The sequence below is a fragment of the Venustampulla echinocandica genome (genome assembly GCF_003357145.1).
Source record: "Venustampulla echinocandica strain BP 5553 chromosome Unknown scaffold_1, whole genome shotgun sequence".
Classification (NCBI taxonomy): domain Eukaryota; kingdom Fungi; phylum Ascomycota; class Leotiomycetes; order Helotiales; family Pleuroascaceae; genus Venustampulla; species Venustampulla echinocandica.
The window spans coordinates 2137502-2164805 of NW_022474206.1; the positions used below are offsets into that span (position 1 = coordinate 2137502).

The 27304-nt window shown below is 48.2% G+C and overlaps 9 protein-coding genes across 9 annotated transcripts; 3 read left to right on the forward strand and 6 right to left on the reverse strand.

Annotated features, from left to right (window-relative positions):
- Positions 1 to 512: 512 nt before the first annotated feature.
- BP5553_03235 (uncharacterized protein) lies at positions 513 to 1625 on the reverse strand (the record flags this gene model as incomplete). Its single annotated transcript, XM_032011858.1, has 2 exons — positions 513 to 1033; positions 1115 to 1625. The coding sequence occupies 2 exons, from the start codon at positions 1623 to 1625 to the stop codon at positions 513 to 515; spliced, it is 1032 nt and encodes a 343-aa protein (XP_031871551.1).
- Positions 1626 to 2331: 706 nt separating this feature from the next.
- Positions 2332 to 3813, reverse strand: BP5553_03236 (uncharacterized protein; the record flags this gene model as incomplete). Its single annotated transcript, XM_032011859.1, has 1 exon — positions 2332 to 3813. One exon carries the CDS (start codon positions 3811 to 3813, stop codon positions 2332 to 2334), a length of 1482 nt encoding a protein of 493 aa, XP_031871552.1.
- A 516-nt stretch (positions 3814 to 4329) lies between these two features.
- BP5553_03237 (Uncharacterized protein) lies at positions 4330 to 5329 on the reverse strand (the record flags this gene model as incomplete). Its single annotated transcript, XM_032011860.1, has 3 exons — positions 4330 to 4918; positions 4971 to 5160; positions 5296 to 5329. The coding sequence occupies 3 exons, from the start codon at positions 5327 to 5329 to the stop codon at positions 4330 to 4332; spliced, it is 813 nt and encodes a 270-aa protein (XP_031871553.1).
- Positions 5330 to 9852: 4523 nt separating this feature from the next.
- BP5553_03238 (Uncharacterized protein) lies at positions 9853 to 11203 on the forward strand (the record flags this gene model as incomplete). Its single annotated transcript, XM_032011861.1, has 2 exons — positions 9853 to 10461; positions 10532 to 11203. The coding sequence occupies 2 exons, from the start codon at positions 9853 to 9855 to the stop codon at positions 11201 to 11203; spliced, it is 1281 nt and encodes a 426-aa protein (XP_031871554.1).
- A 674-nt stretch (positions 11204 to 11877) lies between these two features.
- On the forward strand, positions 11878 to 14203 carry BP5553_03239 (Uncharacterized protein; the record flags this gene model as incomplete). Its single annotated transcript, XM_032011862.1, has 2 exons — positions 11878 to 12189; positions 12245 to 14203. 2 exons carry the CDS (start codon positions 11878 to 11880, stop codon positions 14201 to 14203), a joined length of 2271 nt encoding a protein of 756 aa, XP_031871555.1.
- Positions 14204 to 14760: 557 nt separating this feature from the next.
- BP5553_03240 (uncharacterized protein) lies at positions 14761 to 15603 on the forward strand (the record flags this gene model as incomplete). The annotated part of the gene is made up of 1 exon (XM_032011863.1): positions 14761 to 15603. One exon carries the CDS (start codon positions 14761 to 14763, stop codon positions 15601 to 15603), a length of 843 nt encoding a protein of 280 aa, XP_031871556.1.
- A 649-nt stretch (positions 15604 to 16252) lies between these two features.
- BP5553_03241 (Uncharacterized protein) lies at positions 16253 to 20421 on the reverse strand (the record flags this gene model as incomplete). The annotated part of the gene is made up of 3 exons (XM_032011864.1): positions 16253 to 16876; positions 16924 to 20099; positions 20154 to 20421. 3 exons carry the CDS (start codon positions 20419 to 20421, stop codon positions 16253 to 16255), a joined length of 4068 nt encoding a protein of 1355 aa, XP_031871557.1.
- A 668-nt stretch (positions 20422 to 21089) lies between these two features.
- On the reverse strand, positions 21090 to 22153 carry BP5553_03242 (Very-long-chain 3-oxoacyl-CoA reductase; the record flags this gene model as incomplete). The annotated part of the gene is made up of 2 exons (XM_032011865.1): positions 21090 to 21953; positions 22013 to 22153. 2 exons carry the CDS (start codon positions 22151 to 22153, stop codon positions 21090 to 21092), a joined length of 1005 nt encoding a protein of 334 aa, XP_031871558.1.
- Positions 22154 to 23270: 1117 nt separating this feature from the next.
- On the reverse strand, positions 23271 to 24742 carry BP5553_03243 (Galactose-1-phosphate uridylyltransferase; the record flags this gene model as incomplete). Its single annotated transcript, XM_032011866.1, has 5 exons — positions 23271 to 23491; positions 23566 to 24204; positions 24272 to 24407; positions 24468 to 24519; positions 24636 to 24742. 5 exons carry the CDS (start codon positions 24740 to 24742, stop codon positions 23271 to 23273), a joined length of 1155 nt encoding a protein of 384 aa, XP_031871559.1.
- Positions 24743 to 27304: the final 2562 nt, after the last annotated feature.

The window sequence follows — 27304 nt, forward strand, 5'->3', positions numbered from 1 at the left end:
TACCCAAATAGACAGAAGCATACCAAAAATATATCCCAGAACAGTATCCTGGCTTGAAGGAACATTTGCCTTCTAGAATCCTATATTCAAGAAGCGTAGCGCCCTTGCATATGTTAAATTTAGCGAGCCATTGCCTCCAAGGATACCTAGAAGCTATTACAGTTTGTAGGGCGCTCTAGTAACACGAAATCCAATACTGCATTGCGTTTACAGATTACATATAGCTAGGACACGACCTGACTAGCCCATCTATCCCCTACTTCTATTTAACATAACTATTTTCTAGGGCCAGTTTCATCTAATATTGTTCCTCACAATAATAATCGCCCTAGTATTGACCTGTTGCTAGTCCCTCAACATGGCATCAGCTGCTGGGAGGAGAATTGTTACCCACAAAAACTACTTGTACGGCCATAAAACTATACAACAGCAAAGATATTAGTATATTCGTAACACGGGGGGAGTGCGAAAGATGCAGATCCCAAATGAAACTTCAAATGAATGAGAGAAACTTACGCCGCAGTAGCTGCAAAAACCTCCGCTTTACTCGCATTTGTGACCAGCACGAGTACCAACCCAAACACCTGCGTAAGTGCAGCAATAATCCCCAGTCTTGCCAACATATTGTCCACAAAGTACAACACAACGGTAGATCCCACAAGTAATGATGACGATATAACAGTCCCAACGACATTCGCAACCTTTAGCACCTTCCTGTCCGTATATTCGAAATATTCTGCCGCTTCCTCATCAGGATTCTGCGATTTTGGTCTTTTGAAAAGATGGCCAACAAGTTGGTGCCACCAGAGGAAGAATTTAGTCAAGAAGAGTGAACTGAGAGGATCGGGTCCCTTTCGTGGTTCGATGGCAACCAGCGATGATGTGGGAGAAGATTCCCATAGGTTGCGATCCAAGCCGATGAGGGGGAAGTTTCCCATTAGCGGATGCTTGAACCAGCGGCGAAGGAACGAGAGGGATGTGGGGTTGGGGGACTGTTGGGCTTTTAGAGTGCTATAGCGATGGACAGCCTCATCTATAGTAGCGGTTAGAAGGTATGGATAGCTCTTGTTGGGATTTGAAAAATCGAGATAAGTAATGTGATAGGTCAACTTACTGTATTCCTTGAGTTTCTCCCGCGTGCGTAGCATGATTTCCCATGTTGGGCTGCTCTCCATGGTGCTTAGGTACCACCAGTCCCTCGTTGATTCGAGCCTTTCGTTGATAGGCGATTCTGAGCCTGCCCGCGAAACCGAGGATCTAATAGATCTTACTTCTACTTGTACCTCGAGATTCTTTTCCGACAATGATCCAGCCTCACAATCGTCTATCTTACGCTCCCGAGCAACACCCATCCCCTCATCCAGACTCCCAGTGTAATTCACACTCCACTTAGTCGTCGAAGAATCATCATCACCACCGTCCCCGTACCCCGACCCCGGCGCTTTCAAATCCGCTTTCATGCTCTCTTGTAGCTCCTCCTCAAGATGCACGAGTTCAGCCTGTAAGTACAGGATATTTAGATTGTTGAGGTAATCGAAGCGCTGGAATGCGGCTACCTCGCCGTGTTTGCTCATTAGACGGGCGAGCTTTTCGTAGCCATTGGATTTTGGTCCAGGGATGTTCATTTTGCTTGTATGATGATTCTCTATTCGATTCGACGATCCCTTTCTTTTCTAGGACGGAAGGACTTCTACTTTAGAATGCTGAGATTAATAAGATAGATAACGGAGAGAGGATAAATTAGGAAGCAGGAAATGTAACTGTGGATCATGCTTGATTGCGGCCGCCCATGGGCGCCACCTTTTGCCTCGTGCACCAGCTTGCTGCTGCGGTCAACTTCAGCCTCAGCCTTGCTAATGTACTGCTACAGGAAAATGAACGAACCGGCCAGTGTGCTAGCTACAGGCTTGCTTGCGCATAATGGCTACCTTGCGTGGCTTCCCGCCCCGTCCCACTATACAAAGCTTGTGGTCGAGGAGTGAGAGGCGAGTCAACAAGTGGAATCCTAAGCACCCTTTCAGAGAATAGGCGAACACAGAACTTACTATTAAAATGACAGTATGAAGGATCCGCAAGTAATTATTAAATAAGAACACTTTATACAAAACGCAATCAACCCCTGATCCCGCGTTGCCCCTCGGCACACGATCGATATTGGAACTTCGTCGTTGGTGTCCCCCACGCAAGGAGATTCGTGAATATTCCCAATCCCATCCAAAACTCCACAGTGATACCCACACCAAAACGCCATGATCTCCATCCTCATATAGGAGTAACAAAGGGATTAAAGCATCGTACGCTCTCTTGCCTGACGAGTTGTGTTGCAAACAGTCAGACAGCTCGCTTCTTATTTCCAAGGCCGCTTCTGCCCAACGCAACATCATCTTCCATATCAACCTCGATCCTAGTACCCAAAGCCTCCTTGCCCTCTCTAATCATAGCCTTCAATTGCCTGTCCAGCCTTCTGATACTTTCATCTGCTTCCCGTTCCTCCTTCTTCTTTAAGGCGGCCCATCTTTGCGCTTCTTTTGCTGCTGGGCTATCGAGCACTTTCTTCTCCGGCGAAGTAACATCTCGCTTTGGGCTGGCCCGCGGAATCTTGCTGCCGGGGCTTGAACGTGGACTTGCAAAGCTTGCACCACGAGAAGGATTCAGAGCAGGCGATCCCGCATGAGAGATTCGTGCAAGCATCGGCCTGCGAGGTGCTGCGGACGGTCCGAACCCAGCGCGAGATGCCGGGCGTGAAGCGGTTGCCGTTGCTGTTGAGCGGCGGCTGGCAGAGGAAGCAGTTGGCATGCTGTATCTTGCTGCCCCTCGAGGTTGAGCTTTTGAAGGTGTGCTTGGCGTAGTCGGAGGTGGAACCACGACCCAATTTTTCGCTATCTCATCTTGACTGTTCTTGCTAACTTGACGGCGTTTAGCTGGACGGGGATCTGAGTCTGGTGCTGGGCGATCTAGATAATCCGGGATGAAATCCTCCTCCGGAAATCGACCTGGAAGCGGCGTTGAGCCTCTATCAGGTGGACCCCAAGCTGAGGTCTTCTCCGTCTCCCATAAATTATCATTCTGCTCGCCGCTGTACAAGGGAATTCCTCCCGTATTGCTGATCGTGTAACCTTCTCCGCCACCAGCATGGAAGCCTCGAAACACAGCTCCGCTATTCTTGCAGAACTCCCATACCTTCCCAACAACAGCTCCTGCAACATGAATTGCGGCTTTGCTCCAACCCTCGCCCGCCGGGCTATTCCATCCTCTTCCCCTCCCATTAGCATCCCTCCCCAGGTCATCCGCAGAGAAATAACCCGGTCCCTCCTCCCCATCAACAAATAGTGTCCTTCTAGTTGAATTCATTCCGTCCTCGCCCAGCGACTTCCTATATCCAACATCTGAATACTCGCCAACTCCGCCAATAGCTAACTGGGCGGCCTTCAGAGTAGGTGTATCCATCCCCCCGGCCAGCACATATTTCGTATTCACAAACGGCATCGGAGACCCGGGACGCAAATCTGCACCCGCTGCTTCGGAGCTGTTGACCATCGAGGCCGGCCATTCCTCTTCCCTAGGTGGAGTTTCGTTCCCAGCCTCGGCGCGCGAACGCTTCCTCGGCCCAACCCATCCCGTTCGACTTGTAGATGTATTTGCTGTAGATGTAGAGATGATGGAAGTAGTAGACCGTGTAAGGATCATAGACGAGGATGCTGAATCGGAGTGCGCTCGTGGAGGGTGGAAGATGTGTGATTTGGCGCCCGAAAGACGAGGTGTCGCGCCGCGATCTCGCTGCAGGGTCATATCGAATGCTCCCGGGATGGGCATTGCGTCGCTAGAATGGATCATGGCTTATTGCCCATCATAGTAAGTTGTCGGGAATGAGGCTGATGTTGGGACTCGCTCATGAAGTTTTGAGGTAGTGGTGATTGGGATTGGATAGGCCCCCCGCGACGTGGTTGGGGGGAACAAAATGCTACGCCGATGCTGACGATAAGCCTTGCAATATGCTGTTAGGATGAGAAGCTGGACAGGGTTCGCCGTTGCCAACATCAGATATCCCGAATATTATAGCTCATGTGCTTGTATGCGGCGCGATAAGATGGCGATGGGTGGGTAACAATCTCGGTTGCCATGGCAAAGAACCCCTCGTCAACATTCAAAACTCGACGTACATGGAACGAGCGCTCTGCCTCCCGACACAATTCATTTACTAATTATACGGACAGAAACATCGGTGGAAATGGCACGAATAAGACAAAGAAAGGACCCATGACGATTCCCACCTATGGACTCTTTATGTCGATCAAAGATATCAAAACATCTAAAATAGGTGACTCAAGATCACTTCGATTCTGGAGTGTCGGGTTTGCTATAGTATTCCAACGTCTGCTTCAGTAACGTCTCCTCTGGCAGTTGCTTCGCATTGTAGACACCATGCTGTCTACCACCCCAGAATCCCTCTCGCTCCCTCAATACATCATCGGCCCATTGCTTGACTTCCGGAAGTTCAATACGCGACGCAACCCATGAGAACTCGCCCAGGTCCAACTTGTGCTCATGGACTCGCTCATACTCCACCATCTGTAAAACCAACTCGATTTTGTCGACGTCGTGAACGAACCTACTCTCTAGTGTTTTGGAGTCCTCATATTCTTGCCAAATTGCGCGGATCTCCTCTCCCGTCAGGCCGCCATTGACGCGGCCTAACAGAGTCTTGGTGAAATAGTCCATGGTTGTGCTCTCGCGACGGTTTTTCTCGTCTTTCGGGACACCATCGACAGGCGTGATATCTCCAACCAAGGCCTCTGCCATGTCATGTATGAGGGCCATCTGCGTACATCTCGGGATATTGAGTCGGGCGGAGAGGGAAGGAGGGGCAAACATGGTGATCATAGCCATACGGTACATATGGTCGGAGATGGATTCGCCTCTGGGCAAAAATCAGCAAGACGCAAATCATTTGGGGTCTGTCTCAACACAACGTTTTGATGCCAAATCGGCGCCATCCTTCCCGTTTAGTAGTCTTTAGATGCTCGAGCATGTGGAAAAACGGTATGGGAGAGGAGGGGTCAGGCTGCGGTGGGAGGCCTCCGGGAATCTTCGCGATAGCGCCTTCGACAGTCCAGGGAGACTTCGTAGAAGACTCATTCGCGGGCTCTAGGGCTTCGGGCCCTGAAGGTAACGGTTAGCAAGACGTTTTTTGGCTTCGGCTTCGGCTTCGACCAACAGAGCCGTTCTATGGAGGGGGAGAATTCTATAGCAAGAAGCATAGCAGTTCTAGCAGCAGTGGGCCGGAGTCAGACCTACCAGAATGGTCCTCTTCCTTTGCAGCGACGGTCATCATGAACTTTTGGCAGTATCGTATTATTTGCAGGCGGACAGTTCAAGTCTCCTAGTGGGAAAGGAAAGTGGAAGGGAAGAGAAGTGCGGCATAAAACGTTGCTTAGGAAGAGGCGGAGGCTGTAATGATGATATTTGGGCGCTTGTCTGGTGATGCGCTAAAACCGCGAAGGGAGGAGACCTTTGGGTTGGAGTGATAGAAACATATGTCTGATAATAAAACAATGGAATTGCAACTTACTGTTTACACCTTTCTTATCGGCCCCGCATAGACCCCGGCAATCGACCCTAGCTCGCCTAGGTGATATCTTACGTATTCGACACGACGTTATTTCTATCGTCCTAAATATTGTACAGAACTTGTTAGCTCTTGTCTTATTCTTACCTATCTGTGCCGGAAGACTTTTCAGACAAGTTTTATGTGGAAATATACTACGAAACAGGTATAATAATAAATAACCCTAAATTTTTTAGAATGTGACAAGGCCCCTTGCGAGGATCTTATTCGTCATCTTTACAGAGGTGGGCTCTCCTGAGAAGTGACCGACTGGACTCTTCAAGTTCCTGGGGTGGGTGAGTGCCCTAAACTTGAACTGTTATTTCTGTCTTGTGGTTTGCTTAAGCTGTCTAAAGCTACTAGCTTAATCGATTTGGATTCATCGGTGGCAATCAGCATCGAGCCCCGGGTACCCTGATTTGCATGACGCATGCCAACAAAATCTCCTTTCGCTGAAATCCAGCTCAGACGAATACGCACCGGCTGAAAATGGTTCACTCAGCCCTTCTGAAAAGGATCTGATATGGCTGTAAAGTCTGTAATAGCAAGTTATTCAATTTATTCCCCCAGGGGGTGATTGTGGTTTGCAGGTGACTGTTTGACATATAAAGCCAAGTCCTAAGGTCGGCTTTTCTATTTCGATTCATTTATTTTTACCATACATGCATACTGCACCTCATTGCCAGTCGCGATACAAAGCAATTGCATCTCTCAATTGTTGTCTGCATCATTTCACCTCGTTCGCCTGCGCCCCAGTATCAGATTCCTTGCCCACTATCTACTTGATTTAGCAATCAAGTTTTACTCCTTAGAAATATCACCATCCTCAACTAACTAGAAGACCGGTCAAGGCTCTTAGTCATCAATCTGCAACTCGAACATGTACTCTTGAGCGTACCGAATGAAACCTTCCAAAAGTCTAGACAGTAGCCAAAACAAATAAGGAAAATATATCTGTAATCTGCGCGCACAATGATGCCCCATTTCTCCATTTGAAATATTGCATTGTGCTTTGTAAATATCCGTATTAAAACACCCGGGATATAAACGTAAAGCTGACATATTAAAGATTCTTAACGATGGCGGTCCACCATTTAAAAAGTGCGGGTTCTGTGGATCGAACAGTCGTTCAGATTGATCGTCCCGAATTTAGTTTTGGTCCGACCTTGTAAGAAGTTAGCTGTTAACTCCGTATGTAGCTGGGCCTCAACGTCACTCTCCTCTAGTTGGATGTCGGTCAGGTTCCTGACTGAAGTTGAGTGGGTATATTGTACAGATGATTATAATTACATAAAGTCTTCTGCTACGTTTTCTGTTACTATACCAAGATTACCACGTGGTATGGTGGATCATTTTCAAGCCAAGTTTTATAAATGATTTACAATTACTAACTCCGCCGCGGGCCATTAATCTTCAATATAAATACATATGCCATAGCCCAGAAGTCTTATATTATTAACATCACAAACAGAGACTCATTCGCAGATATAGTTTCCCACTTGCCTGTGTGGATTTAGACGTCTGGATAAAAAATTTAGCTTTGGTCACTGGTGACGAGGTTGTGCCCCGTGTTGGCTAAGATGGTGCTGTTTGGCATTGGTGAATCATGAGTCTTCAGTTGGTATAGAGGTTGGGGCTGGTTCTTAAGAGAAATGTAAGCTTGCAAACCAAAAAGGAAATACTAGCAAGGCTTGGGCGTATTAAAACGGGGGACGTGAGGATAGATGTAGATCCTATGGTTCATGAGCCTGAAACTCGAGGTCCGGTGAAAGTTCTCCCTACTGTGGGAATTATCCTGCGAGTGCCCTTTGGACCGGCATCATCGACTTGAAGAGATGGAACACATTCAACATGTGCGGTGTACAGGAATGTAAGCTCGGGGGTCGTTAGGTTTGCCTGGCAGCCCTGGCTGGCAACTATTCGAGAAAACAAATGCCGGGGGGTAGAGCCAGGAGAAAGGAGCTCATATTTGAGGAATTAGTTGAATAGGCTGCGGTATTGTCTTTCTCAAAAAGTGTATATGTAGGGAGAATGTGGGGAGAAATAAGTAAACCCGTTGGCCTTTGTAGGCTTTGAAAAGATAGCAAACCGACCTTGCAGACTATTTTCGTATTCCCTAATCCCATATTATTGAGTAACCGCTATGTGTTTTCATTCGCCGAATTAAGGCAGTTCGAGGAGAATAATTACAATTCTCGATTTGACCACTACGTAAGTCTTAGTCCCACAAGCCCCTCGTAGGGGTTAATTTGAGTTAGAATGGAAAATCTTCAACGTAAGATAAACCCGTAGACCGCAAATGCCTTTCGGTTGGTGATAACTTGATCCGTACCCTCCGTAATACATAAGCGAGATCTCCCCCTTTTCTGTTCTGCAGCAAACAAGAGCACTTGGTTCGATACCTACTTAGTTAGCGAACATAGTAAACACACGTTATACGAGCATTAAACTAATATTTTAATGAGAAACAAACATTGATATATTCAGTGTTTGACACAAACAAATGAATGTGTACTTGACTAACCACTTAAGTTTACATCTGAGAATAATATCTCCGATCTCTTATATAAAGCAAATACTTCCCCTAGATCCTAAGTTGGATTATTTTCCAGCGGTTTGAAGGGTGTTTTGGGGGGTTTATAGTGCCCGGAAACGGGAATATGCCCAATTTTGATACCGATACAATTATTATTTTAAGTATTCGAATGCTAATTTGCCACTACTGAGTTATTACTATAGACAGGTGCAACTGAAGTTGCACCATAGCCACAAGCCACTATAGGTTTGTGAGCGACAGGGTGTGGGAGTATGAGTTTGGCAAGCTCATAAATGCCAACAAGCATACATTCACAGGCACTGACGCAATGGTTTGTCACAGCAGATAACATGGTATAAAATTTAAGACGCCTCATTTCCCTGTTCGCCAGTATATTCAAGCGTCAATATCTCTAACCAGTGCAGCAGACTCTTCATTATTTAGCACTGTCGGTCGAGGCGCTGCGGACAAGATGCTGGATTGGCTACTTGATATCGAAGAATTGCTCGGCATGGAGGAATACATATATATCGACATTGACCCCCAAACAGGAGACATTATCACATGTGAGGAGCCTCTGCATACTGCCGCGAGCTTCCTCGAGACAATAGAGAATACTTTCAAGGATCTACCCTCGTGGAAACACTTCCAATAAGAAGAAACATAGAGATTGGGCTCCGCCAGAAATTGACAGAGAAAATTGATCGGGAAAACTGACACTCTGCTTTTGGGTAACATCGCAGATGATAGATCCGACTTCGCAGAAACGTATTCATTGCCGTGGATATTGATTGAATCGTTGAGAATGGAATGCTGAACAAGACAACGTGGACGACTCGATCTATGATAGTGATTTAGATACTGGGAGTGGCACTTTAGAACTCAGGATGACGCTAGCTGAAGTGATATCGAGGGAATCGATGGAACCGGTGAAATGAAGGTTCTATGCAATTGAAGGTAATGTAAACTGGGATGGCAATGGCTCAACACAGGAAAGAGATGACGACTTGGAGGAGTGGTTCGAGAGTATAAAGATAGGTCTAATTTTCAACTTCGCTGATCACGACGTTGGTGGTAAACAAAAGAACGAGGAAGCTCAATGATAGGAGGAAATGTGAAAAGGGTTGGCGAGATCATTATTGGGGCCAATTATACGGCAGTTATGGTTGGTGGCATCGGCGCATCTGAGAACAGGTTGCGGCTGGCCTGTAGTGGTAAGGTTATGGGGGGGAATGTAGGTAGTGGAATGCAGACACTTAATAATCCACGCTCTTCAAGCCATATATTACAAGTCATAATTCAAACAACGGATGATAATGTACCTAGAAAGAAGCCTTGCTCCGAACCTTTTCTCCGAACCTTTTTTTTACCCGCTAGGCCCCCAGTTACCCCACAAAGTGCTGGATGGTTTTCGCAATAATTGCTAATTGAGGCATACCAGGTTGATGTGGGGACATCACATGACTGTTATAATTCTCCTAATTAGGCACTACGGTGTTTCAAGGCTCATTAAATTCCAAGTCAAGTGTTGTATAGTCGCTCGAATCATGGGACAGCAATAAGGAAACTTTTTTTCCGTGTGCCTGAAAATGAAGAGTTTTCCCGAGATGGGCATAAACACTAGGAAGATATATACCAGCACTGGGTATACTTGCCCCTCTTCAATTTTCGAGCACTTCGCCTTCTGTTATTCAATCTAGGAGGAGCAAACATGGTCAAGATGCTCTCCGGAAGATTCTTTGTTCTCCTGCTTCCACTTGTGGTCAACGGGATTGCAGTTGTAACCTCGCCGTTCCCGTACCAGCTTCCCTTCCACACCGCTGGAGATCCGTACATTTGGTCAAATACCAACCAAAAGGTTCAATATGTTGGAACAAATTGGCCCGGACATCAAGAGGGCATGATCCCCGAAGGATTACAGTACTCGTCTATCAAAGATATCGTCTCGCAGGTCCGCGGCCTTGGGCTCAACATGGTCCGCCTAACCTTTGCCATAGAAATGATCGATCACATACTCGACTCCGGCGGAGACGTAACAATTAAGGATAGTCTTACAACTGCGTTGGGCACCAAGAATGGGCCAACGGTTCTGAACAAGATACTTGCGAAGAATCCACAATTCACCGCTAGCACGACGAGGCTGCAGGTTTTTGACGCCGTAGCTGAGGAATTGGCAGCTCAGGGCGTATATTTGCATCTCGATAATCATATGTCGAAGGCAACTTGGTGCTGCGGGACCGGGGACGGGAATGCCTGGTTCGGGGACACATATTTTGATGTGAAGAAGTGGACGAGGGGTTGGAGTTATATGGCTGCACATGTATGAATCCCATCCATCCACCGCACCGAAGAACTTTCCTCACAGCAGCCTGAGACTAAGTGAGTGGTAGGCCGCAAACTGGACAGCTTTTGCGTCCATCGGCCTCCGCAACGAACTTCGGAGGCCAGATAATGGACGGGGAGAGCCATATGATTGGTACACTTGGTACACACATATGACCGCCACCGCGTCGGCAGTCCATACTGCGGCGCCTGACGCGTTGATATTCTTCTCCGGCTTTGATTACGACACCACAATTAGCCCTATCCCGCTTGGCTCGGCACTCACAGGGTCTGGGGGGAAGACCGCAACGTTCAACCCCACGTCCTTCCCATATTCAAACAAAATTGTCCTCGAGCTTCATCGCTATGACAATGACGACAAGGCAGAGAGCTGCGCGCAATTGGAAAGCAACCTCATGAATGCGGGTTATAGCTCCATCGACCCATCAAACTCTAAAGTCAAATATCATTTCCCCATGGTACTTACGGAATGGGGAATGGCACAGGATGGGAAGTACTTTAGCACAACAACGTACAACAAATGCCTGATTGAGTTTATGCAGAAGTGGAAGCCATCTGGCTGGGTGCAGTGGGATTTGTGCGGAAGTTATTATATTAGGTCTGGGGCCCAGGATACCGACGAGAGCTGGGGCCTCTTGAGCCATGACTGGAGTAAAGTGAGGAACCAAGTGACGGTGGATAACAGTTTGTCCAAGATGGTGAAGGCAACTTTGCTCTAAGATAGCTGAAGCATATTCTGGTACTCAATAGAATGAATATATCAGGTAGCCACCTGCGGAAGTAAGGGAGTCTATGCAGGTCCGCCGAAGACGATCTAGAATAACAAGCAGGCAGGAGAAAACATAATCAGCCTGAGCAGGAGACCAGTTACAGAGTATATGGGCACTATATAACCTATGTAGCGTTTCAGAGATCTGCACACCCTCGAGCCTATTTGAAGAAACGAGAATGACTAAATCAGAATACGCCGCAAGAGCGGCAAAGGCTTTGGCATGCTACTCCACTACTGAGGGAGTGCTGCAGGCATATTACCCCGATCAGACAATAGAAGCCAAAGCAGCGACTCTAACGAGGAACTGCCTCGAAAGCCAAGATATTACTGTAGGATATCGGCACCCAGAAACGGACAGCTCGTAAAGCAAATCGTGGAACTTCAGCCATGATGCAAGCGCGGAAGAACTTTATGCTGGGCAACGTAGGTACTGTAGGCGAAGTCGCGTTCGATTGTTTACAGGGCATATTAATAGGCACAACCGAAAAACCCCACGTCTCCTTGCAGCCCGATACCGCCTCTAAGTCCTAACACACCTCACCACTATTGAGCGGACAAACAACTGAGGACAATGAGGATAATGTTACTATTCGGACTAACAATTGAATATCTCTTCTCGGGATGTACTCTTCGACCAACACCACATCGGTGACGCGAACACGAAGCTCCCGAATACCGCCCTCCTCCACTACCAGCATCTTGCAGCCGTCATCAGCCACCGCGACTTCTTCGGCTCCAGGAATCTCTAATATTGCACTCTTCCTGACAAATCTACGGCTTCTTGATCTTGATTTGCGGGGGGACTGGCCGAATATCACTGATAGGACCTTCTCAACCAAAGATGCTCAGCAAAACCAGAAGAAGCGCATCCACTGCGTAGAATGGGCTCTCTGTCAATTGTTCGAACTATGGGATCCAGAGGAGACACAAAATGTTCGAAGCCCTGTATCATATTACGCTTCTTTAATAATATGTTAACCCATCCCAGAAATTACAACCATTCATCCCTCCCCGAGAGCCTCTCCAATCCCTCAACCTTCGGACTGCCCTATATAGATGTCTCGACCAATTGAAGAAAACCGGCGTGTTAGGGCGGGATACGGTGCTGAGGAAGACGATGCTTGACGAGTGCAAGGGCGAGAGATTAGAAGAGGTTTTGGCAGTGTTTTCAAACGCCGTTCTCAAGAAGGTTCTACTGGAAGGCGGCTCGGCAGAGCACCAAGCGCTCGCACAGCAGCTTTCGTTCGAAAACTTTTCCTACTCCGGGGAGCGAACTGTGCTGTCAGCACTGATACTCTCCCACAAGGCCTCACTGAATAGACATTTGCAAGAAAAGCATATGGCTAGAGCGAAGTACACTGACTTCTCCGAGCTTCTCAAGCTGAATGATCGTCGGATTGCCCGTCGACAAGAACAACTGAAAGAGATGCTCGAGGAAGGCGGCCGGTACGAGCCTATATCAGTGACCGAAATAAGGTCATTGCAAAGTCAAGTGCAAAAGAATTGGTCTGGTAGCGAGGCGTGGCTTGGGGCCATTATTTATGGAGATAGCAAAGCTGGAGAAGATGGGCTTTTGTCGAATCGATTCGAAAAAGTATGGCAACATGTCGAGGATGGAAGCATCGGTGAAGTTGAATACAAAGGACGGGTTGGTCTCCTAGAGCAACTGGACGCACGGGTCAAAGATCAGGAGAATCGGTTGGCGAGATGGCAGGACTTCAGCAGGGCTCTGGCAAAGGCTGGTACAATATCTCCGTCTAAAAAAATGGCAACGTCTGGAGCGGAGGGAAATAAAATAGATCTCGGGTTCGATTGTCACCAGGATATACAGATCACGCGCAACAGTTCTGGTAAAACGATCGAAACGGTCAACGCATCACTGGAGGAGTATGACTGGCTCATTCGGAATATGGCATCCGAGATTGCTGAAGTTCGCAAGCCACGAGGCCGTGATAGTCGTCCCACGCTACAAGGTCTGCAAAATCAGATTTCCACTCGCGCCCCAGAATTCTGCTCTCCACAACATGAAGCGCCTGTGGATATTGATGAGGAATGGATTTCTGCAAGTGAAGCGGAGGATGCCTTCCCTGGTTTTGCCAGCGGCACTTTAAAGTCCACATCCCTCACTCCACTATTAGAAACTGTTGTTGTCGATCGTCGGCCAATTGAAAGCGAACTTGATATGGCTTCGGTGGAAGATGTTGCCGAAAGCGGGTTTGGAAACGACCAACAGGAGACTTTCGAGGCTATCAAGGAAGTTTTGCCTCCCAGAGATATTCGCTCACCTTCACCATTGCCTCCTGAACCATCCCCTCCGCAAACTACCCTGAAACCTCAGAATCCCGATACCAATAAGTCTCAATGGGTATCAGATAGTGTGCCGCTCATGAGGCACGAGACTCCGCAACCAGACGCGGAATCCGATCTTGTGAATGAAATATTAAACTCGATGTCTAGCACTTCTCCGTCTCCTAAAAAGCCCCGACATACCCTGTCATTGGCAGAGCGTACCCGGCTCTCGATGTCTCGTGCTTCACACTCTCAACTCTCCGATCTACACGATGATTTCGATATTAAAGATCTCCCTCGACTCTCTATCAAGCCGCGGCCATCCCTAGCACCTAGGAAACCAACCGATGACTCTGAATCAGACCTGCATGCGGGGTTGATTGAGCGTACTCGGAATAGCATGGCAGGATTCGAGGCTGCGCAGAAGAAAGCTCAGCTGGAAAGACGGAAGAGCATGAAGGAAGCTAAGAAGAAACAGAGGGAGTCTAGCTATTTCCCGAGAGTCGAGGAAGAGATATTCATGCCGGATACGGCGCCTACTGAGTTGATAGAGGGTGATCCGGATTACGAAAGTGTGTTTAAAAGCCGGCCTAAGATCAAGACAAGTCCGGCCGTGAGCCCTACCCGGATTCGGGAAGATGAGAGTGAAGGTTCCTGAGTTGGAGTAAGTAAAAGCACGGCGGTGTTCGATTACTACCGTAGCCTCAGGGCTGGGAGATAAGGCCACGAGTTACTTTGTACTCTTATTTTAAAGCCGAGCGAGTAGGTACATTACATTGGAGGCCAAAACGCATGGCCGTGGATTTTTAAAGTTCCATTTTACCTATGCTTGCCACCATAAATAGCAGAGCATCCCGTATAATAATCCATTCTATCTTCTTGCGCGATGCACTCTTAGCTCTTATTGCTCCGCCTCTAGTCTTTGCTACCCCTTATCATGCTAAGCCTTACCCCAGATCTTAGGCTGGGACTATGTAAGGCTACCGAGACCTCGGCTCGGCCGTCTACACCCCACCTTCTTCGGACTAGGTGAGCTGCAAGCTTTCGTTGAATCTCCAGTAACCTCGGGTTCTTTCAACTAACCAACTTGTCGGCGGCTACATTATATCCATGCCTTCCTCCCACCTAAAAGATCCAATTTTGAAATCCTACAACTTTCCCCAAATTGCCATTCCGGTCCCTATCTTCAAAGGCCTAAACAAATACCAGAACAAGATGTCATCATCACCCAAATTCACATCTCCTCCCCCCCCTCTACCGGAGACAATCCAAGTCTCCTTCCCCTCGCCCCAAATCCTACTGGTAACGCTCAATCGCCCCTCCGGGCTAAATTGCCTATCGACTCCCATGCACTGGGCCCTCGACAGCCTCTACAATTGGTACGATAACGAGCCCAGCCTCTCCTGCGCAGTACTTACCGGGAAGGGCCGGGCGTTTTGCGCTGGAGCCGATCTAAAGGAATGGGATAAGTCAAATCATTCCACTGAGAAAAGCAACAACACACGGGCCTTCCCAGCATCAGGATTCGGCGCTCTCTCAAGACGCTCGGGAAAGAAGCCGATTGTGTGTGCTGTTAATGGTTTCTGCTTTGGCGGCGGCTGCGAAATGATCATAAACGCTGATATCGTCGTCGCGGCTTCATCGGCAGCCTTCTCATTGCCCGAAGTTACCATTGGAGTCGTGGCGTTGGCTGGAGCATTACCTAGGTTAGTTAGGACGGTGGGCAAACAGAGAGCCATGGAGATGGCATTGACGGGCCGGAGACTTAGGGCAGAGGAGGCGAAGGAGTGGGGACTTGTCAATAGAGTTGTGGAGGATGGGAAGGTTGTAGATGCTGCGTTGGAGATTGCTCGTATGATTACTGGGAACAGCCCTGATGCGGTAATTGTTAGCCGGGAGGGGGTTAAGATCGGGTGGGAGGCGATGGGGGCGGAGGAGGGAACCAGGCTCTGGGCTGAGAATTGGTACGGGAGGATGGATGGAGGGGATAATATGAAGGAGGGCGTAAGGAGTTTTGTTGAGAAGAGGAAGCCGGTCTGGGTGCCGAGTAAGTTGTGATATGATGCATTTATTAAAAATTGGACCACTGGCACTGTGCTCATTATCGCCCCATTCGACAACCCGAAGGAAAAGGACTGGCTCTGAAAAGTAAAAGAGCAGGAATACATCATATAAATATCACTGGTGTTACAATCTAGTATGCTAGAGGTCTCGGTCACGATACAATGCAAGTCTCGAGGAGTTCAAGAGCGTTGAATCCACATGACAACATATCTTTTAGAGTCGGTAGGTATCAAAAGCTTCCTCCTTCTCCCATCCACCCAACTAAAATACATGTTCCGGAAAAGGGTCCAGGGGGAAGCGAGAACAAACTTGGCCTGCTTCGAGGCCTTTTCCTTCCACACGCGTGCGCTGTATTTCACACGCTTTCTGTTCAGCTCAAGGACAAGGAATTTTCTCATAATATAACAAAGCGGGAAGTTGAGCAATTCATGTAGTTTACCCCGCCCTCCTTCCCACAGTTCGCTCTTCCAATCAAACGCCGGCTTTCATGAATGCTCTGCAGTAGATCGTTCTTTTCCAACACATCACATCCCATTATCCTCCCCCATTGTATGAGTCGCTCTCCCTTTCTATGCATTCCACAATATTTGATATCGAAATATGGACATACACCGAGGGGTAATCGTCCCACATAAAGACATGTTCACCGGAAAGACCTGTCAATCTTTCTGATCAAATTGGTCAGAAACCCCTGCTCCGTCGGTCCTCCACTGGCGGCGGAAGCGGCAGATAACACGGCCAACAGATCTCTGATTTCTTGTGCATTTAGATCGCTGCCATACAATCTCATATTTGTCCTGACACACTCCTCGTACCACTGGTCACAGAGATATACAATGTGGTCTGCAAGTACACCTTTGTTGCGCTCAGTAAATGGCGCGGTGGTGCTATACCACATTCCCTGCACGATGCTAATGATGGTCTCATAGGGGAAGGCGACCCGGATGAAGAGGTCTGGGACCCAGTGACGGGAGCCAACATTGTTTTGCGATTCCAGGGCATATTTTTCGATCATCGGTACGAGAATGTTGGGATTGAACGTGTTCTCGGAATGGTTCAGCCGATCAGCCATGTCTGTGAACATAGTTACGACCGCTTCATAAGGTTGCTGGCCGGCATTTGGGTCATTGGCCACTTTCGTATGAGTGGCATCGAGGAGCTGCTGCCATGTTGCGTTGATGTCTGCTTCATTGTGGTGATCTGCACATTCATAGATCATCAGGCAGATGTCAAAGTAACTAGCTTGGTCTGCGTAGTTATTGAATAGCTATGGCACAGTCAGCAACAGCCAGAGACAAGGTGTAATGTACTTACGTCAGTTAGATTTTTGATCTGGCTATCGAGCTCTTCGGTGACTTGAGGTCTGCGCGCGTCGGCAATTCTAGAATCGGCTACAAGCCTCTGTAGAAGTTCATCTTGAATGTTGGCAACATCAAGAAGTTCGCCAACCTCGTACAACAAGACTTGTCGTGTTTGTCTTCCAATGCCAGGGCTTTGTGTGGAGGCATTTGCCTTGGCCCTGCTGAGGTATTCAATTCGTTTGGTTAGGGTTATCGGAAATTCACTCTTAGCCAGATCTAATTGCACCGCTGCTGCCTCGTAAAAACATTCACGATGGACGTAGAATCTCCATAAGAGATCGGCCCTCTCGGGAGTAGTGGCTGAAGACCGAGTCAGGAACTCAACGACGAAGGGCGAACTCAACGCAAGGAGTCGATCGATCCACCCTTGCTGGAGATACCATTCATAAAGATCAAAGTGGAATAACTCGTCGTCTGAGTTGTTAATGATGTTGTATGCTTCAGTCCGCTTTGTAGCAATGAGTGTTGCTCGACCATCAATCATATCAGGTTCCCGACTAGCAGCACCATCGACCGCCACCAAAACATTATGAACAAGGTCATAGCACTGTTTTCGGAAATTGTAAGCAACAGATCCTGGGTCGCCAGCTGGTTTGTTTGCATTAACCCAAGCCAGTGCGCTGTTTCCTCGATCCGATTCATGAGCCACCTGAAGAGCCACACTGATAGCCCCAGCATAGAATTGCAACGCAGTAAATTGTTCCACGGCACTCTGGAGATTTTCAAATGAGAGGGCACCGGCAACTTGACCAAAAAGCCGGATACTCTCGTTCAATAGATTCCGCACCAGATCTTTGCTTGTCCCTGTTTCTGACGCTTTTTGAAGTTGCTCTTGGGCTTTGAAGATAATGACATCATCTGCGCTGCAAAGGCTGCCACAGCGCCGGCGTAAGGCGTCTGCAACAGTATCCACGCTCGAGCCATTGGCAATGTTTCGGTTGACGATCGCTTTGACAAGGACTTTGGCTAGATCCTTGCCCTGCTCTGTTGAGAAAAGTTGCTCGAAAGTAAGGTCATGCAGTCGCTGCTTGGTAGTGTCATCGAGAGCAGTCCACATCTCGTCTACTCGTTCTTCAAAGAGCATTTGAACGAACGATATGCCCTCAATGATGCTTGAATTAAGTTTCTGAAGCGAATGCAATGCCTGGTGCTCGCCTTGAAGAGCAACCTGCTCATGCTGGCTTACCGCATTATGGAGGCTCTCTGGCCCCGCAAGACCTTCGATGAAAGTACTATTGTCATCCAAGAACTGTGATAGCTTAGTCAGCTCCTCTTTGATGGTCGATAATTTGGCAGGCTGGATGGTAGATTGAATAGAGATAGCTCCGGAAGGTGGGATTTTCCCTTTAATGACCGATGTCTTCCAGAGCGACCGGACAAGTCTTGCCATGTATAAGGCGAGTCCCTCATGTCGGGAGGAAGGTCGCACATTGTCCGCAGCAAATGATGGTCCCTCAGAGACCACATTCTCATTCAACGGTCGCCCTCCAAACTCAACGAAAGCCTTTCTTGCCAGTCTTAGGGTCTCGGGATCGCTGATCCTGGAAAGTCTAACGTCGCCGGGCACCACATCATTCCCTTGTCCGCAGGCTACCGCCAGAGCAGTAGCAATCGTTTCACCACGGCCGTACTGTCCGATAAATTTCTTCATCTCGTTCTCCAATCCTTCGTCACCACCGCCGCCCCCATTATGAATCGCAGCGGCAAATATATCCACAAGGCGCCTGCGTCGAATGATGTGAATTCCAGTATTCGTCAGGATCGCAATCTCCGTGGGCGGCTCATCATACTGCACCGCAAGTTCATTTCCGAAGCCAAGCGGTTGAGTCGAGGCAGCGAAGGGTGCTGTGACCAATCCTATTTCCTCTGCATGGCTATTGAGCGGTATCCAGCATCCTTGTTCGTAATATTTTGATGCTTGAGCTGTGAGAGACCGTGCATCTGCTGCTATTCGACCAGTATCAGGAGCGGACAGGAAAAGGTTGTCTCTTCCGTCTTGACCTGATTTGGCCACGAAGCACAAAAAGAATCCAGGAGCAAACCGAAGGCCTATGCGTGAATATGATAAAGCAAGGGATGACGTATCGGTGGAGGGTTCAGCCCCTTGGTAAGGCGTTTCGGACCTCCTTTGGTCAAACTGAGGAGGAAATCTGATGTGTTGAACTTGCATGCTTTGCGGTGCGCCAGGCCCACTGAGGTATCCGTACCCACGAGTCGCACTGAGAAATAATCGGCAACCGGTTGTGGTGGTGGCCATGAGATGTAGCTTGGAGCATTCCATAGAGGAAATAGGACTAATGGACACAATCACCATCTGCCGGGTGAGGAGAACTGATGTGGAAATCATGTGACTGATATCCCGGAGAAATTCCTGTCGCTTTTTCTCAATTACTTGCTGTAACGTGGTCGGACTGTCCATATGGAACGTTCGGATGGAGGATTCTGATGAGAGGGTGTAGACAAGTCTCCTGCTATCATCCACAACAATTTCAAGGACGTGCTCCTGAGTCTTGTTGCCCCAGATTTGAGGGACAATGGACGTGTAGCCGGGGCTTGTATGGTTGATTTTCCCACAGCGGCTTGCAAACCACTTCTCCTCCTGCTGGTATGTGAGCTCATAAAGATCATTGTCGCCAGCGCCAGCGAAGAATATACGACCGGTCTGGGCAGATCCCTCAATAGCTTGAACGTTAATACCTCTGATCGAAAGCGCCATTCGGGTCTGATACAGAGAAACCGTCCTTACTCCTGACGCCTCTAGTGCTGTAGCCACTCCTAATAAAATGATCTCGGCGGTAGTAGCAACAACCAAAAGATGTGTTACGGTGTCCACGAAGACCCCTTTCCTCGGCACAACCAACTTGATAGCGGTGATATTATTGGTCTGCTCCTCAAAACCAATTATCTCCGGATTCGGATTCGTGTAGTCCCACAGATACAGGGCATTGTCAATAGTAACCCAAGCATGATTTAGTTCCGCAAAAAGACCCATCATCGTCGAAACTGCGGCGCGGTTGTACTGCTCGAAAACCCTATCCGGAATATCGTGTAACTTGGTCCTTTGGAACGGCGCCCATGCCCCCTCGGTGGTGGCAGCATTGGGTATTTCATAGTCGGAAGAGATGCCTTCTGCGGAGTTATTAGCGATGGTCTTTCCACATCTTCAACGCTAATCCAACTTACGCCTGACATAGCTATTAAGATCAGGGAATCTCGAATCTCTCTGTAAAAGCTCGTTGATCGTTCGCGCGCCACGTCGGATGGGCAGTTCAGATTGAGGAGCGCTTGCTGTAGGACCCGGTGAGCCTTGGGGATTCGGAGGATTTCCTGTTGACGCTCTCCCAGAGGTGAAGATAGGCGGCCGCGGAGGGGGGTATCGGGACGCTGCAGGAGTATTAAAAAAAGCGCCTGGTAGTGGTCGTTGTGGTGTTTGCAGCACGGGATAAGACATCTTCTTTCGAGCCCAGCTCCTGCTCACGCTGGCGCTCTATTGTAGCAATACCAGACGCAGCGGGTAGAATATGGCTAGAAGAGTGACATGAGGAGCTGTATTGGTAGTGATAGTGGAGTGCTGAAACCTGCGACAGCAAGAATGGGCGACGTTGTGGGGTTTGGGAAGTGGTAAAGGTAAACACTTGCAAAGCTTAAGAAGCGGCTTGAAGACAAGACGCGTTGATCTTCAATATCGAATTGAAGGGGAAATCCCAGCCACCCCATCACGTGATTCAATCCATAACAATAGGCAAGCTGCTATTGAGAAACAGACAATCGAACACTGGTAAGGGTTTAGAGTGAATAAAGCATGGAAGACACCATGCATTCCGCAATGTCAATATTCTAGTGTTTATTCTTTACGATGCTCCTAGGTATTGCGAAGCTACTGTTAAAGGCTCAAATGGTAGGTATTTCAATTAACTTTTTTGAGTATTAGCCAAGTCGGATCATTATATTACACGCAAATGTGGCCACTGCGGTTTGTCTTCCCCCCCTCCCCCCAACACGACTTAGACTATCCCTCGCAGCCCCTGAGTAGCCTTATCTTCCCCAATTCCTAATGAATGATATCTTAGAGTCGAACAGCAACTTTTAGCAGCTTGATCCCAGCGAACTCTGTGCGCCTCATTGCTTCTTTGCCTCTCTCGCCGCCTTCCTCAATGCCCTCGCTCTAATAGACTCATGGAGCCCTTTATTGACGTTGACACCCAACGCACTTCCAAACCCAACGGTGTTCTCCACCCACCACTGCATCAGGGCATGACTCCAGGCCGGCGTGCTTGTATAGGCTATAGATTGTGCACCACCGCTGCGGCCGATCTTCGCCAAAACCGACTTGACGAAGCTTCTTGGACTCGGAATCATCGCACTAGTTTTTCGGACCTTGCTCATAGCGGTGGTAACCAGATAACTCAGCACCAGCTCGACATCCACACCTGAACCTTTTAACTCGCCCGCCAGAGCCGTAGACCAGTGTTGTAAAAATGCCTTGCTGCCCGAGTACGTAGCTAGGAGAGGTGTCGGCATCCAGCCGGCAAACGAACCCATTGTAAGAATCAATCCGCGCTTCCTCTGCACCATTCCTGGGGCAACAAGCTGCGTGACGCGGAGGGTAGCAATGCAATTGATCGCAATGATGTCCCTCACTTCATCCTTAGGCGTAAGGATAAAAGGTACCGGGATGCTATGACTCTGGCCCACGTTGTTCACCAGGATCCCAACATCAAGCCCATCCACCAAGGCCTTGAACTTCGCATAATCTGCGTCGTCATTCTTTGAGAAGTCCATAGCTAGAACCTTGCATTTGACAGCCGAGCCAGCATATTTCTGCTCGATCTCTTTGGCGAGGGTTTGGAGTTTCGATTCGGTGCGGGAGACCAGGACGAGGTTGAATCCTTTCTGAGCAAGCTGGATGGCATATTCCTTGCCAATACCGTCGGAAGCGCCGGTGATGACTGCCCAAGTACCTTTCTTTCCATACTTGCGCAACTATGGATGAGCAGTCAGTAACAATTATTAGATCTGTATGATATCGGGGTTCGACCTACATCCTTTCCGCCCAACACAAAGAGACTCAGCAGTAGTCGAATATAGCTGATTACTTTGCTGGACACTGAAAAAAGACCAACGGCAGCAAACCCCACTAGCAGGCCGCTTGGGACTTTGGATAATAGATCGTTGAAACCCATAATGTTGTCTTTCCTTGCTTGTTGTTGGCGAGGTTGGATAAGACTCGATTTGGTTGGGAGCTAGGAAGCCTTTGCCGTCGGCATTTCTGATTTCGGGGATGTCAGACGCGAGATTATTCCGTGTAACGCGACATCACCAGCAGGAAAAATCGAATAGCCAAGCTTTCCATCCGCGGACCGTTCTTAAGTTCAATTGATCTTACGAAAGGAATCTGTTAATATAGCGTTGGCCAAGCTGATAAATTGTTGTCGGAAGCTCTGTGGCCAGAATCACGAACTACAGTATTTTTCCAAGCTTCTATTTACAGTGCCCTACCTACCTTGGTCCTCTTCCTCCACGCTCCAGCTAGACATAGACAACTCGGCCGCAACAATGGCTTCATTATTATCTTCTATAATGAATTACCTCCCTACGCATGAAGGGATCCTCCCGCAGTACCTCCTCCTCGTAAGCCCTCTAAATCTAAGATCCCTCTCTAGGCCTCGGGGTGCCCTCATTCCCCTAAGACCCGCCTATCATAGCTAAATACTAACACCCTTTTCTCTCCTCCCTCACAGGTGTCCCTCGTCTCAGTAGGAAACTCAATCCAAGCATACCTGACCACCAGCTACGCGGCAGAAGTCTATCTCGGGCCCCTTCCCACCGGCGGTCCCGCAATCGCATGGAAAGTTTCAGACTCGCCCGTAACTCCCCTCTCCGCGCGCACCTTCGGAACATGGACGGTGATCCAGTCGCTTGTCCGGTTGTATGCAGCCTACCATGTTTCGAATCCGCAGATATATCAGTTGGCGTTTTGCACCTATGCCGTTGCGTGGTTGCATTTCATGAGTGAGTGGTGGGTTTTCGGGACGGCGAGGTGGGGAAGAGGTCTCGCAGGTCCAGTTATTGTGTCGACGGGGAGTGTAGTGTGGATGTGGACGCAGTGGGGATATTATGTTAAGCAATAAAGTGGATGGAGATTCTTTTGTTTGGGATGGTCTATAAGTCGAGAAGAACTGGGTATAGGATAGATCAGTCGACGAGGTGATGTGGTATAAGCATAATATGTAATTGCTAATTCTAATCCTGATAATTGGTGGCTATATGTACAATCAAGCGGGAGACAGGAGCGGGAGCTCACAAGAGTTTCCTGTATAGTGTCCCTCCGCAGTCCCTGAGTTGAGCAGCCGCCTGCTCAGGCGTGATATCCCGCTGAGGCTCCGCCATTAGCTCGTAGCCTACAAGAAACTTTCTCACTGTTGCACTTCGGAGCAATGGTGGATAGAAGTGCATGTGGAAATGCGAGGCCTCGATTTCCTCATCCGAGCCCTCAAGAGGTGCTTGATGGATCCCAGAGCCTTGTTTCGTCAGTTTAAACCACCAAACAGTACGGACAACAGGCCGGAGCCCGGGAGGAGGGGAGAGCACATACTGTATGGGAAGCTCGTTTGGAACAAATTGTCATATCTCCTTGTGACTTCCGCAATTGCCTCCGCAAAATCTAATTTCTCTTGATCGTTCAGATCTACCAGCGACCGCTTGTGCTCCTTGCTTATGACCATGACTTCAAAAGGCCAAACCGCCCACCAGGGACATACCACGAGGAAAGTCGCATTCTGAAATACGACTCTTTCCCCCTTTTCGATTTCTAGCTGGGCATAGTCTGCCAACAAGGACTTTCCACCGTGCTCATGCCGGTACTTCTTCAATTGTTCAAGCTCCTGTAGGGCTTCTTCTGGCAGGCCTGTTGTGGTCCAAATCTGGCAGTGTGGATGTGGGTTCGAACAGCCCATTGCGGCTCCTTTGTTCTCAAATATTTGCATCCATCTATACTGTGCGCTCGGTGCGGACACGGGGATATTTGCGAGGGCAAGGCTGGGTGGTTGAGCCACGCTTGCCAGTGGTGACGCCGGCGAAAGATGCGCAGTATATACTTGGCTCCATGCCTGAATGATAGGCAGGATTTGCTTGGGCGTGAGATCGGCGAGAGTTAGATTATGGCTTGGGGAGAAGGTGAGAACATAACATCTTCCCTTGACCGACTCGGCACGGAGCAGGAGGTTGGAGAGATCTAGAGGTAACTGTCAGAACAGAACCGCTTCCATATTCCCATGAAACGGGGAGAGCAAGAGCCGGACCTTCAGGATTCACTTCTTGCTTGTATTCAGCCTGCTCCTCCTTAACAGCGCTGTAATCATTCACGAACACAAATGTCTCAGTGTATTTAGGATTTATGTCACCCTGGGCGCGTTTGTTTCCAGGACATAGATAGCACTAAGGATGATCAATCAGCGCGCGTATTTAGTGGGAATGGTATTATTTCGTGCCGCATACCGCAGGATCGTACTCGGGCAAGGTAATTTTCTCGGCAGATTCCTGCTGGCCTCTAGAGGTTGATTTGAATCAGCATTTGAATTAGCAGAAATAGCGCTTGCCCTTGTTCTTGTACTGTTGTTGATGCTGGGCGAAACACATGAAGATATAGAAAAGATGTAGACTCACTGCCATGGTCTCTTGGTGCGGTGCGGGGAGACAAGCAACCAAGTGCCCCGCAACGAATTGTATCGGCGATGCGAGATGTCGTCCAGAATATTCATGTTTTCTGGCATCCTGGCGGATAAAACAAGGTATAGATGTGGAAGGATATAATATGAAGTATAATGCCTGGGAGAGTAAACAAATACTTCAAACTTTTTTGTTCTAGGAGCTGTGGTGTGGAGCTGTTGAGCCACAGCAATGACTTCAGCGGGGTTCTGTCGGGCCGTTTCATCTTCGGGTTTTCTGGCACCGAAGTGTCCCAGAACGTCAGACGTCACCGCCTACAGTTTTACACAGGCAGCGCAGGAATAACAATACTCTACGCCGACGACATCTCATCATCCGCCATTTATATTCGCATCCCTCTTCTCGGAAAAATCGTGGAAGTCCATGCCGTGTCCTTTAATAACAAGGCTAAGTCAGGCTGAAGGATCCTGTTCGATTATAATCGTAATGATAGTGTCAGTGCCAGTGCCCTACAAAATCACCACCTGGTGGTCCTCACAAGGCGATGATAACAGACGCCTTGGACCAATAGCTATGGCCCGATAATGCTTGCGAATCAGTCGAGAAATCCCCCCATTGCTAGGACTGCGCGATTCAACTAAGAGACGGAATATGAGGTCGATTTTCTTTTCATTGGCTCTTTCGATTGCTTTGCTGATAGGATGGGGACGTTGGCCTCCATCCCTCTTTCTTGTAGCTTTTATAGCGATATAGCTAGAAATGCTGCTCTTTTTAGTTTCTGTTGCTTCGCATAATACCCTACTAAACAATATCACAATTTTCAGCAATTATGGAACGAGCCGGCTTTGACTATTCTGTGGCTCTGATTGCCTAGAATATAAAATCGTAATCCAGGAAGGCCCGTATTCTACAAAGGAATGCCTCTGGTTGTGTTCGTATTATTGTTCAAATTGCGAATAATTAACTTCTTTCGCTCAGTGTCGACACAGATAATGGGAAGCATTTGTTGTTTGAACAGCTTAATCTAGCGACTAGTAATTCCTCAGTTTATTTTCTCCAAAACCAACCCGATAGCCTTAAATATCCCGAGTTTCTAAGTTCACGATATGGTTATGTTGTAATGACCTGACTGGATAGGACAATCCGATCTACAACTGATGTCGACCTGATATTTAGCAACCCGCAACTGTCTAAATAAGTAGACTATACTATATCGAGTAAACACGTTTTAACTTGACACTATATGTTGCTGCGAGAAATCATTGTGGCAGTGCCAGCTTCTCTCACTTCTCACACGGGCACGGCGAGCCAGGCCGAACTTCAATTTGTGCATATGTACATACCTAAGGTAGGTAGGTATACGAAACACCATACTACATCGCGGGAATCAGGTTAAACTATCCACGGCCAGCTTGTCGAAGACGGACCGCCCTAATTCAATCACCCATGCTGGTTACAGCTATTTATCCATTCCCTAGACTCACCACACATTATCACCACTCGCCTCTCCATCATAGGTCTCTACTAGTGCTCTCGACTGTGACTGGCTTGGAGGTTACACCAGTGTTCCATTTCACCCTTTTTGCGCTATACCTCGACTTGGATGTTGCTGAGTGCCTCATCTCAAATCTTTGGACTGGGGCACATCTATTTTGTATCGCAGTTCCTTTGTTCATGCATCGTTGTGTTATCCTACCTACTACAAAAATAGAAGACTAGAAGTTGCAATAAGAGGGCACCCTGAAATGTTCCCCGAAGCTAAAATAGACAACCGAATATAGGGCTAGTCTAGAATTTCCAGACAGTGGAGAGTAGCTGAGGAACTACATTTTTGTAAATACCAGGCTTCGTCAATGATAGTTTATTGCAGTCAGTATAAGGCATCGACCTAGGCTTATGGATTCGAATGATCCAAGGCATAATTTCAGTGCAAATTAGGTCGTGATTCCTATGCTTTCCAACAATATTTTAAACCCTGAACATAGCTATGCCATGCCAGCTACTGATTTTATAAAAGTTTCTCACTAAGTGGTTCAATTGGTGTCATACCTGGGTGATTATCACGTGTTTTGGGTACTCTAAGGTAGGTAGGTACAGTACATTGGACCCTCAGGCTTTATTTCTTGGAAGAACAACGATAGCAACAGCAACACCACCGCCACCACCACCAACAACAACCACGCATGAATATGATCCTTCAATCGATTCTTACTCTACCGCACCCCGGCCGTACCATCTCGAAGGGGGCAGTGCCTCTCCGGGAAATCAAGGAGACTACCGAGTTGAGGGTTGAATATTTCTGAGAATCTGCGACTGGTGCCAACCTGCCCCCAACAACCAACACGAGCGGCGGCTACGGCCTTGATGATGGTAGAATATGATGTATCTTTAATTAATTAATTTGCTTGCAAGTGCAGCAGTGTCACCGTCAACATCCACATGAAACAAATCCTCCTTATGCAAAACATTTCTTTCATACCGGCGTGGCCCGTTGCCAACATCTATCATACCTGTTGGTTCGAGATCTATTTTTCAGGTTCTTGCCAATAAACTAATTCCATGCTCAATATTCGTCAGCGCTGTAATGTGGGGGTTACACAGACAGCGATCGCTTCTGCAGCACAATGTCCAGCCATCCACGGCTCCCTCCACAACCCGTCTATAAC